The sequence below is a fragment of the Varanus komodoensis genome, unplaced genomic scaffold (genome assembly GCF_004798865.1).
Source record: "Varanus komodoensis strain SLA01 unplaced genomic scaffold, ASM479886v1 scaffold22, whole genome shotgun sequence".
Classification (NCBI taxonomy): Eukaryota; Metazoa; Chordata; class Lepidosauria; order Squamata; family Varanidae; genus Varanus; species Varanus komodoensis.
Window position 1 is genome coordinate 11,974,094 of NW_025335606.1, and position 12,638 is coordinate 11,986,731.

At 46.3% G+C, this 12,638-nt stretch overlaps 1 protein-coding gene across 1 annotated transcript in view; it reads right to left on the minus strand.

The window, feature by feature from the left end:
- Positions 1-6,924: 6,924 nt before the first annotated feature.
- The window catches only part of NARS1 (asparaginyl-tRNA synthetase 1), a 30,413-nt gene continuing 24,699 nt past the window's right edge, over positions 6,925-12,638 (minus strand). The window contains exons 13-15 of the mRNA XM_044431310.1: positions 11,509-11,640; positions 10,672-10,803; positions 6,925-8,523 (exon numbers count right to left, since the gene is read on the minus strand). Coding sequence (XP_044287245.1) covers positions 8,392-8,523; positions 10,672-10,803; positions 11,509-11,640 — 396 coding nt within the window. The 3' untranslated portion in view covers positions 6,925-8,391. The remainder of the gene's footprint in view (positions 8,524-10,671; positions 10,804-11,508; positions 11,641-12,638) is intronic.

Genomic DNA, 12,638 nt, shown 5'->3' on the forward strand with positions numbered 1-12,638 from the left:
CAGAGACAGCAAAGGAAATGAGCCCTCCCCCCCCGTCAGGAGACAAAGGAGGAGGCGGAGTCACGTGCTGACACACTGACTCAGGAGTCGTGACTCAGCACTGCTGGCGCGGGTGGCCGCCTGGAGCGCTGGCAGCCCGTTTCCTTACAAAACATTCAAAATAAAAGAGCAAAATATATCCGCGATATATCGGACAATGCAATCAGATGAAATGTCACACGAAGAAAGAACCAAAATTTGAAAGAAAAAAACCACGACCAAACTATAACATCCCAAGTATAAAAACCTCTCCGTAAAGGAAATAGCGATACAGTCACAGAATCATAGTTAAATTGGAAGGGGCCAGAGGGCCGTCGGGTCCAGCCCCCGGGCTCAGTGCAGGACTGCAAGGTCAAGCATCGCTCTCAGGTCGCTCTCCGCTTGCATCCTGAATGTCTCCAGTATGGGAAAGCCCACCAGCTCCCAATGCCATTGATTCCACAGCTGTGCTGCTCTAACTTGAACTCATTATTCCGTGTCCTGCAGTGCTGTCCTTCCTCTTTGTGGTGCCCAAAATTGGACACAGTTCTCCAAAAGTGCTTAATATTGTTGTTGCTTCTCTTGCTTTAGCATCGAGGGGAGCGTTCCCCGCCACCGAGCCTACTTGGGAGTGCAGAGGAGGAGGAGCATTTATCAGTTTGGTCTTTCCCCCCCTTCATGCTGTGAGTCTATTGCCCTTCCCCCACCCAGTATTTATTATGTAAACAAAAAATCCTGCCCCCGTTTCTAATACCACAAAGTGTATTTCGCCTTAGGTCACCTCTAAAAGGAAAAATCCATAGTGTAATAATGGCTATTATTAGCTATGAAACTTCCGTGTTCAGAAGCTGGGGAGATCCAAGAGGGGAAGTCTGTCGAATTATGTCAGACTTGCAAGATTCCTGGAGAATCTGGTTCCACACTTTTTGGTGCCAGGATTCTAGACTGAATAGATTCTTGTTCTTTTTATAAGGCTCTTTTTATAAATTCAGCACATGACATTTAGAATGTGCAGATATCCAACTTCTAGAGAAGTTTGCTGCTTGGTTTTTATCAGGGGACTTCCTCAAAGAAAAAAAAAACTGTTAGGCTCCTGGCATTCGGTTGTGGGGTATGTTGCTGATAAGCAGTTCAGACGAAGAGCAGCCCTGCTGGATCAGACCAAGTGTCCCATCCAGTCAGCAATGTGTTCACACAGGCCAGCCATGGAAACCCCATAAATAGGACTGGAGTGCACCTTGTCACCCATGTTCCCCAGCAATTGGTGTACAGACGATATTTCACCCAGAGAAGGTCCCCTGATAGCTGGGAATCTTGATGAAATATACCTGTGACATTTTAGAGGCAGTGATGCCAGTTTAGCCAAGGAAAAGAGGGCAGATAAAAGGAAGCGGATTGATATGAGGTTGAGGACATAAAGTAAAGGTAAAGGTTTCCCCTTGACGTTAAGTCCAGTCACGCCTGACTCTAGGGGGCAATGCTCATCTCCGTTTCCTAGCCGAGGGAGCCAGCGTTTGTCTGCAGACAGTCTCCGTGATCATGTTGCCGGCATGACTAAACACCGAAGTACACAGAACACTGTTACCTTCCCACCGAAGTGGTACCTTTTTATCCACTTGCATGCTTTCAAACTGCAAGGTTGGCAGGAGCTGGGACGGAGCAACGGGAATTCACCCCGTTGTGCAGATTCGAACCGGCGACCTTTTGATCAACCAGCACAGCAACACAGCAGTTTAAACCACTGTGCCACCTGCATATTTATTTATTTGTTAAAAGCTTTTCTAGGCCATCCACAACAAGCATCTCGGGATGGCTTACAAGAAAAAGAAAAAGAAAAATATAAAACAGAACAAGGCACTGCATCCAACCTCAATAATTAAACCCAGAATAAAACCAATTAAACATTAAAATGTTGGGAAAAGAAAAAGGTTTTTGCCTGATGCTGAAAGGAGTAAAGCAACAGTGCCAGGCAAACCTCCCTGGGGAGTAAATTCCAGAGTTGGGGTACCACCGCCAAAAAGGCCCTGCTCTGGGTAACTTCCCTCCTAATCGCCTTCAAGGAGGGCTTCCAGAGAACATCTTTGCGTCAGATCTCAAGGGGCGAACAGGCACATAGGGAAGAAGGCGCTCCTTTAGGTATCCAGGACCCAAGCCATTTAGGGCTTTATAGGTCATTACCATATCAAAGGAAGTACTTCTTCACACAGAGTATTGTTAAGTGGGAAGTGGTGATGATTGCCAATCCAGATGACATTAAAGGGCGATTGGACAGATTCAGGAAGGAGGAAGCCTTCATGAATCATTTGCTGGCTGTGTGCTACCTCCTTTTCCAGAGGTGGACGGCCCGAGTAAGCTTGGACAGGTGGAGGTTTTGCACCCATCCTGCTTGATGGATCCTGTGAGCAGCTGGTTTGCCATCATGTTTCTGGAGTGCTGGGCTAGATGGACCTTGGGTCTGATCCAGCCTGGCTTTTCTTATGTTCTTAGATGTTTGTATACAAGACTAGCAGCAATGTGTAATTGTGATAGTGCAAAGGCAGAGAGAGAATTGTGAGTTGGCTGTGATTCATCTTGGGGTTCAGTGTCTTCCTCTGTGAAGAAGTGAAAATGAGGAATATGCTACTTTTCAAATAGTATTTTTCAAAGGGTGCTGCGTTCCTAAGGTTTCTATGGTTTTAAAAAATCCAGGCAAAGTGGTTAGGTTTTGTGCTGTTGGACCAGCCATGAAGCCAGTTCAAAAGATCAAGGTTTTTGCTGAAGCTGGCAATGTATATAGCTTACAATTCCAGTTGCTTACTTCATAGATAGATACACACATTTTAAATAAGCATTTCATTTGAAAAATGCAGGACAATAACGATATAGCAACAAACATGTACACACAGAGAGCTTGTTTGCATTATTCATTTTAGATTCTGTGCATAATACAAGAGTGTTACACCTCTGTAACATTTTAAGTTCTGTTACAACCACAAAATAATTGCTTTTCCATTATTCACCTTGCTACTTATCACAGCTTTCCATCAGCTCAGCCCTGCAGGCAGGCAGCTTTTCTCAGATTCTGCAAGGGCACAGAGGGCAAAGGCTTCAGGCCTCAGGATCTGTGTTAGTCCTGTCACACTGCGGGAGAGAATCCGTAAGTAGAACATGCTTAATTTCCCAGGTATTAAGGAAGAGTGCATGCCAGGATCATAGTGGGTCAGGGCATACAGTACCCCAACAGGGCGCTCTGCCTACCAACCTGGAAACACTACTAGCACATGGGAGGACTGTCCTTTTGAAGGATGACACAGGAACTTTTGGTAGGAATGGAGGTCCATGTGTGTAGCGGGAAGCAGTTTGTCCTTAACTGGATCTGAAAAGCAGGGCAGGCACATGTACTCCTCCTTGCAAAGGATCTTTTGGCCCTGTGGGTTCCCCTGTACATCTGAGGAGGCTCAGTGCCCAGGTAGGAGTCCACTGGGAAACCCCACCTACCCCTCCTCAAGGTCCAACAATAGAGGAAAGGCAGGTTATAAGTGTACCAAAGAAATCCCAGTCATTTTGTCTTCTTTCTTGAACCCAGTTATTTTCAGCTGGCTTCAGCTGTTGTTTACATTTCCGCTTTTAGGTTGAGAGCCTCAAATGCTTTGGCTGACATCAGAGGATAAGTGAAAGATCAGACATGGCATCATAGCTAGGATTAGGACATGAATCAGTTGGTGTTTTTTGCTATGTTCTGCATTTTGGCGCACCTGAATTCATAGAACTGGCATGCATGCATGTATTTTTAGAGACTTTGAAGCAGAAGGGTTAGAACTTAGGCCGTGCCACTTATGCAGAAAAATGCCATTGCTCCACTCTCTGAGAAATGCCTTTTTTCTGTTCTGCAAGTTTCTTTGTTTCCTGATTTATCAGTTTCCTAATATGGGTAGATGAAAAAACCAGCTGCTCTCTTTAAAGAAGTGAGCCCACTTCCGTTACAGCAGCCTTTGCCAAACTGGTGATGGAGTGGTTAGCGTTCATCTTCTTTTGCCTTCCCTTTTCCCTGCCCCTGACTTTCAAAAAATGGAGGCCCATGACTATGACTTTAAAAATAGCTAAAGCAAACTGTTTCAAATGACCTACACCATTGTCAGTATGAATTCAGCTCTGGGGTGGTGTTCATCACTTGCAGGCAATGCTAGGAAAACCAGCTTTCACACCAGCACCAAATTTAGAGTTGCAATCAAGTAATCCCTCTGGTATACAATCCAGACAGACCGGGAAGCAATTAAGGAATATAAAACTATGTACCATGGTGAAGTTTACCGAAGACACCTTTTAAGCCTTCCAGTTTTGTTTTCTTACTGGTGTTCCAGAAAGAATTACTGCCATTCAGGTAATTTAGGATTTGGGTGAGGGGTTTTTTTTTGGGGGGGGGAACGTTCTGAATGTGCAAGGCGAAACAAAGAACTGTTAAACAAAAATAACATTTTTATTTCAAGAAGCACTGCGGCAGAGAAGTTTATTGGTTAATCTATGAGATCAAGTCTCTAAGGTTTTATTGCATCCAACGTACCATCCTGTGCTCAGATGCCATACAATAATCCTTAAAGAAAAGCCGGGAAAAAGGCATAAGGGCTGTTATTTCTGTGGCCAGTGACACAGATACTGAGATTTTATAATAAAGGAACTGCATTAACTCCACTTACCTTTGAGCAGGGCAGTTTGGAAATAATATAGCTGCACACAAACACACTGCCAAGCTTCAGCCATGGCCCGAGGTGTAATTCCACATCAGGCACAGTAAAACAGATAAACAGCTGATTTGCACTGGCCGAGATCTTGCTTAGAAGCAGGACATGGTGCACTTTTGCAGCTTTGCATGAATGAACTGCCCTCTTTGGACACTCAACGGATGTGTTTCAGTCTGAGTAGACAGACTGTATGATTTCAAATGTGATTAACACTTCTATGGAAACCACTTAGGATTTTTTCCTTAATATTTAGCAGTATAAAAATACAACAAAAATAATTCCTGCTGAACTGGCTATCTGTGGCCTTTTGCCATAACAGTTATAGAAATCCTTCTTGTTCATGGTATAACACCGAAAGTCTTGTGTCCTGGTCATGTATGTTATGAACGTAAGGCAGAGTCACAGGGTTGTCAGATAGTGTTCTTCCTATTTGGGCTCTAATTATAATAATTAAAATCTGTTGTTTCCCAGTTGTGACCAATGCCCTTGTTCACAAACTCAGAATATACAGGCCTGGTGGCACATGACAGATTTTACAGCGCTCCTTGACAATATAGAGAGCATAGCCGAAAACGTCTTATTTTGCCACGTTTGCAGAAAGAAAATGTTTGTCCGGCAAGCCCTTAGCATATCTTTCTTGATGGAACAAGATGGAGGTGTGAGCAGAGCCCTGGACAGAAGTTGGAGGTACAGATGTCTGTCCACACTGGGTTCGAAGCAAAAAGCAATGTGCTGGGTGGCCACGCTTAAGGGCAGAGAGAAGACCGCGGACGGGGAGGAACCATTTGAGCAGGCCCAGGCGGGGCGGAACGTGGCACAATCGTGTCCTGAGGAACGAAAAGGAACCTTGCTTAGAGCCTGGGTTGCTTGGGTGGATTAAAGGCAAGATGGCCAAGCAGTACAAAAGCCTTGCTTCCAGCAGATGGGGACACAGGACAAAATGAGGCTTACCCAGGTGTTGTTATGGCATTTTTATCCCATCTTTTTTCCTCATGAGAAACCCAAAGCAGTTTACATACTGTTTCCCCGAAAATAAGACCTGGTCTTATATTAATTTTTGCTCCAAAAGGCGCATTAGGGCTTGTTTTCAGGTGATGTCTTATTTTTAATGTACAATCTGCATTTATTCATGTACAAAAATATCTACATTTATTCAAATATAGTCATGTCATCTTCTTCTGGAACATCGTCTTAACTCTCCAAACTCTGAATTGTGTTGCAACGGATGTACTAAATGGTGGCGATCTGGCTGACGATCTTAACTGGGGCTTATGTCGGTGGTAGGGCTTATATTACGAGCATCCTGAAAAATCATGCTAGGGCTTATTTTCTGGTTGGGTCTTATTTTTGGGAAAACAGGGTAGTTCATTTTATCCTTGCAACAAACACCCTGTGAGGTAGGTTAGGCAGAGTGACTGTCCCAAAGTGAGCTTCACGGCCAACTAGAACCCAGATCTCCCAGGTCGCCAGTCCAACACTCTAGGCACCACACCAGCTCTCAGTTTTAACCTGTGGATCTACCTTGAGATGTCCATACTCATGTGTCCTACCAAGCCTTCAACCGGTCAATTCGATGCACCCCTGTGGGCTGCTTGCCTAGGAAGCCAGTGTGGTGGTAGTCAAGATTTGACTTGGTCGGTAATTCCCAAGTTTCGCATCCTGCAGGAAGGAAATTCTCCTAATGCAATTAAGGCAGAGGATGCAGAAGTAATGAACTTCAAGTACTGTAAAAGCAGGCAGCTTTGCACATTAGCATCCGAGTCGTCTTGTTCCTACTTGCCATGAGACTTACAGCTGTTCCCAGAAGATGCCTCAGAGCAGGCACTGGGGTGATAGCAACACAAATACATGATCCACTACCACAGCTGAGCTTCTCAGGAATACTGAGTGAGGCATTACCGGTAAGTGCCACTATCTAGGATTGATTGTTAGTCTAGAGAGCTCTTCTGCGCCATCTAGAGACCACTAAGTTGTCTCCGTGTTGTAGAATTCACAGCCCACAGTTCACTGAAACCTACCATGTGGCCAGTTAAAGAATCAAGACAAGGCAGTCTCAGGAGACAGAAGAAACATCGTTACGATTTTGCCACTTTCCTTGCCTGCACAGAGATCATTCAGGAAATCCTTTACTGGCAGAAATGTGCAGAACCAGTGGAATGAAAATGCACAATACAATTATGAGAAATGATTCATTCTTTCCTCCAGTGTTATGAATTTATTGATTGCCAGATCTGAAATGGGGGCATGCAGGACAATTAATCCAAAAATTTAAAACATAAATAAGTACAGGTAAGGGAAAGCCACCCTGACACAAGTCCCAAGGCAGGAATCCAGAAAATCCCATGTTTTTGTTGCTTTTGCACCTTGTTCCAGTCAGCTATTCTGATGGCAGAAAACCAACTTTCAGCAAGACTTGCCATGTATCGTTAGGGAAACAACAAGCAGAAAGCAACAGAGGTCCACCAACTTAGTTCTGTACTGACCACACATAAGTAAAGACGTGCCCATAAATTTCAGCCAGCTTCCCTTTCCCACAAAACCCAGAAAATTCTAATTCAGTGGGTGAACAAGAAGGAACAAAGAATTGTGACCGCAATTCCCAGGATCCTTTGTGGAGAAGCTACCTCAGGTTTGGTTTGATTTAAAAAAATAATCATGGAGTTGTGTTGAAAAGCAAGATGACCAAGGAGAATAGAAAGCTTCTCATTAAGAAAGAACTTTTGAAAGAACTTGGGGCCTGGACCATAGACATGCAAGAAGTCAAGTGATCAAAGAGTACAAATTTTAAGATCTATATCCAGTGCAAATACACTGGCAGATAGCAATACAACCCCCTCCGAACGAGTTCTATGGCTTAAGGTTGATTTTCACTATTATCTCAGATACGGCTGCCCCTTACATAAGATGAATGATCCCAAGTAAGTGTGTCACAAATGGTTTTTTTTTTTTCTATCTTTAACTAACGGACACATCTTTTAATCTTACAGCAGTTTCACACAGCACTGAAAATAAAAATCTAGGGTGCCAAAGCTCAGAGTTATAGCAACTTCAGGGGAACATTTTGCTAATACATCTTTAAGACAGATTTAAATATTCATTAGATTCCCTTTTTGCCCATTCGTGTCTAAGAACCCAAACCAGAAAAAAAAATCCTATCGATTGTTCCTTCACACTGTGCTATTTTTATCATTCAAGTTCATAGTGCCTGCACTTGTTAAGGAACTTGAGTTTTGCCAAAATAATAAAAAAACCTTACCTGGTTAATAACCCCTTTTAGTAGTTCTTTCCACAAATGCCAATGCCAATCCCCAAATTCAGCTCCTTTTGGAAGTTATCATGTTCCCCAATTATTTTATGGACCTGTGTCAAAAATGACCTCTTAACCATTGCATACTGCAGTAATAGCAGCAAGTCAATATCCATCAACGTAAACGATGAAGGTAGAAAGGGGCTGACCAAGGGAAAGCGAAGTTTCTGAAATCAGGGGACTGCCGTTTAAACTGAAATTCAAAGCGATTACACTTGCATATGAAAAATAGATTTTAACATTTGATTTTGTTTGCAGGTAGATGCAGGATGAGGAAATATGCTCTTTGAGAATAAGAGAAGGATTCTGCTCTAATTTGGCTGGACTTTGTCCACTTGGAGATCTGGATTACGGTTTGCAGCGCTGGACAAAGCGTGGATAGAGGCACACATCCCGGATATGGTGCCTGTTCAGAATCCAGGTGAGGAATCTTTCTAAACCCAAGCCGTATCCACCATGAGGGCAGGTGCCATATTTACGCTGTTAAGGCAAACAAGGAAGGAAAACAGTAGTCGTACAAATGCTCAACAGATTAAAGGATCACATTCTGTAAGCCGGGGTTTTGCAAGCTTTTTGATCTGCGGGAACATCTGGCAAGCTGACATTCTCCTGGACACCATCAGAAAATGGCTGGCAGAAAGAAAGTTCACTCCACGCCTCCTGTGCTGCTGTCTCTGTGGAGCCACAAAGGTGGGACAGGGCCCTTCCTCTATGGCTGCTACAGAAATTCAGGGGTTTGGCGGTTCGCTCCATCCCACCTCCATTAGCCTGCTTGGTAGATGCTCACTTTCAGTGTAAGAGATGAATGCCCTACGTTTCCATGCTGGCTGTGCAGAATGGGGGGTGGGTGGGGGCCTTCCCTCCTCCAGAGAGGAAATGTAGGCTGCTAGCCTGAACAGGCTACGTAAAGATCTTTGCTGGCTAGTGCATCGTTACGCACCCGATCCCATGGATTTTGCTGTCATGGAGTACAGCTGGGAAGTGACTGCTCGGCATGACCAATTGCTCCGCCATCCACCAGAAGCAGATCTGGAGGATGCAGAGTTGTGTAACAGCCTCTGCTTCCCTCAGGAAGGCCTCCAAGAAGCCCCCCGCACAGTGAAGAGCTTTCTCTGTGGTCAGTGGTGAACTACAGTGGAGATGCAAAACCTCAGGCCCACGGGCCAACTCAGCCTGCCTCACATTCCAGTCTAGACCTGCACCTCCTTTTCACTACAAGTGCTCGCTGGAGCGTTGCCTGGCTTTTGCCGGGCGTCCTCCCACTGCCATTCTCGAAAGTAAAATTGTCTCTCCTAAGGCTTTGGTTCATAGCAGTCTCGAGCTGAAATAAGGTGCTATTTCAACCCCCCTCGCCCGCCTCACATCCCAGTCTGCCCTTTGCCCCACTCCTGGAATATGGCAATCAAGAGCTTCTCCGAGATGGAATAGGGCCCTTGGGCTGCAAAACCTTCACCAGCCACGTCCTACAATGAAAGTATCATTTTGCGAGGTGCCAGCCCTTCAGGGTTACAGCCAAAACCTGCCCAGCTTTACAACGGAATGTGGATCAGCCATGCAGGATAACCCCTTTCAGGGGTAAGAGAGGCAGCCCACTTTCCGGGAAAAGACGGTCCTTTCCTCACCCAAGGAAAGCCAGCCATGTTTGCACCACAAGAAGCCACTGGGACAAGTCGATGCCTCCAGTGTTGCTTTCCTGTTCGTGACCAGTGCTGCAGTTTGCCCCCGTGCCCCAGCCTGGATGTTGCTGTCAGCCCATGAAAGATGCTGACTTGCAGGCACCGAACTGGCCAGCTTGCTCTTTTTTGGGCAGAACCCTTTCCCCAAAACATCGTCTGCTCTGCAACCAGCCGACTAGAGCGGGCAGAAGAAAGAACAGAAAAGAAGGCATCTGCCCAAGGCTATCAAAGCTGCGGACGAGGCCACGCTGCGGGCTCCGTGTGAGGAAGCAGCAATGCGAAATGGAAACCCATCGGAATGGCAATCGCTCCTTCCCAAGCAGGCGTCCTGCCTACGCTGCTATGAAAACCAGCTGCGTGCAATAGACAATGCGCCCGGCTGGGCCATTTGGGTCACTCGAGGGCTGCTGGAGGAGGAGTAGCGAATCCCCGTGCCAGAGGCATGTTCCTATTTCTGCTGCTGCCGTGAGCCCAAAGCTGCAAAGCTAACACAAATCCAAAAGGTGAGGCAGCAGCGGGGCTGGTAGATGTGGCCTCTCTGATCCTGGCAGGAACCCCTGGAGTGCGGACAGCCTTAACCCTTGCTGTTGTCTGCTGCAGCTGTGACGCAGTTCACCCCACAAGAAGCACGGCCCTCTGCTTTTCTTTCAAAGACATTTTAAAGAGCAGCAAGCTGGGCCTTGTACAAGGTGCTGACAGGCAAAGCTTACGAATCCACCGCTCTGCTGTCCTTTAAACCAGCTGGCTGGAAGAGCTGAGGAAACCTAAGCCAGGGAAAGGCAAGGTACCGTGCAAAAGTTTTCATATTTTAAGTATCAGCTGATATTACCAGCCTGCCCCAACCAGGTGCCCCCTAGATGCATTGGATTACAGCTCCCATCATCTCAAACCAGACTACTAGTGGGTCCTGCAGTGCACCTGAGCAAAACCACAGATGCACACCAGTACATACCTGGTCTGTATACCAATAATATGGCGTGGAATCGATGCCCTCTCTCTTGTACCCTTCCAGCAGCTCTTTGCTGTCCCAAATACGCATCGAGCCTCCAACAATCTCGCCGACATTGGGCATCAACACGTCAACCTGAAAGAAAGTATCTTAGTGTGGTTCAGGGCAGGCTGAAAATGGCAGTTCCTGAACTCTTTTTGCCTTGAGTTCTACCCAGTGTGGACAATGCAAATCAGGCAACAATGCTTCCAACCCAATTCAAGGCAATGGGGCACAGCGCAACACGATCCCGGGCTGTAATACCCAATGGGGCACCTCTCCCAGTAGAATGAGGCACCCAGCTGATGAAGACTAACGCCCCAGAAACGCACTCCCTGGTGTGCTACATTACTATATGCAGGGAGCATTCAGAAACATGGTATTCCCTCCACCTATAGTCTGAAGCAGCCCAGTGCAAAATTTTGTTGCCTTGTTCTGCAAACAGTGGGAACCAATGCCAAATGCCAGCAAGCGGGTGATATTCTTGCATGTGTAACATGACTCTTGAAAAACAGTGCTCCACTCTGTTATTTTTCCTTAAAAAAAAAAAAAAAGGAAGAGAAACTTTCGGATCTTTTGACAATCCTGTTGGTTAACTGGTGTACAAGCTGCACTTATCTGGCTGACAACTCCAATGTTCATGGCGCTGCATTAACATAGTAAAAGTCTGTAGGAAAAGTACGGCCTTTTGGATGGATGGAGGGAGATGTGGGAAAAGAACAACATGAAGTGAGCAGTCCGACCGCTGACTCCCCACCCCACCCACTTTGCATGCAACATATGCAGAAAATGTGAACTGACAGATTCAGTAAGGCGGGAATCCTCCGGGCAGCGCTGCATGTAGAAGGACTTTATCTCAGCAGGAAATCGACACAGCAAGATCGGCTCATTAATGGCATCCGTCATCTGTCTCTCTGGAGCCTCTGGAATATCCTACGGTTAAGAACAGGGCTGGTTAGCATCAGCCCCTGCCTCTCGCTTTCTGCCTAGAATCACTCTGCTCAAATTCCCTTGGTTAACCTTGTCGCAGAAGGCCCATCATTTGCCTTGGCTCCCATGGAACCGAGACTGCTTGTGTTTAGACAGGAGACGGGCCTCTTCCACTGCCTCAGTGTATTGTCTGGAAGGGATCTATCCCATATGGAAGCATTCTCCAACCTGGTGCCTCCAGCTTCTTTGGGACTACAGGTTCCATCATACCCTGCACATAAGAGTCAGGAGTTCTAAAGTCCAGGCAACAGCACTGAAAAGCTGCTTCTTGCAGGCAAGCGAGAAGCATCGCCCCAAGGGTATCTACACCTGCATGAAAAAACATTTGCTGGGAGAGAGGAGGAGGGCAGCTTTGGACACTCGTTCTCACAGAGCTCTGCTCCAGTTCAGAAGGTTCAGAATTGGAAGGTGAAGTAGATCAAAGGGGCCTGGGGAGGATGGGACAGCCATCTGAGAGGGAAGGTTTAACTTGCACCGAGCAAGGGGTTGGACGTGATGGCCCTTGGCCCCTTCCAATATTCTATGAGATATTGAGAATAAGGGGGGAGGGGGCATGCTTCTCTCAAGGCCAGATTATTCAGCAGGGCAGGCAGTTCCTGGAGATCACCAAGATGTGCAGCTGGTGGGACGGGACTTTGGGAATGAGGGGTTCTCAGAGGGAGACCAGGCAGCTCTTGGCCCCTTGATGAGGCATCAGCAGAGGCAGACGGCCCAATGAAATGACTGATGCATGGAGAGGAGGCAGGTTCGCCTTCAGAAAGCCCCTCCCAAAGGGATGGGGCACAGGCATATTCATTAGGAGAATTCCTGGAGGTAAACCATAGATTGGGTTCAACAAACCACTCTGTGCATGCTCAGAGATTTATTCTGGCTAATTTGTACTTGGAAGCAATAAAGAATATTTTGCAAGGAAAATGGTCTGCGGCTTTGACTGCTCCAAG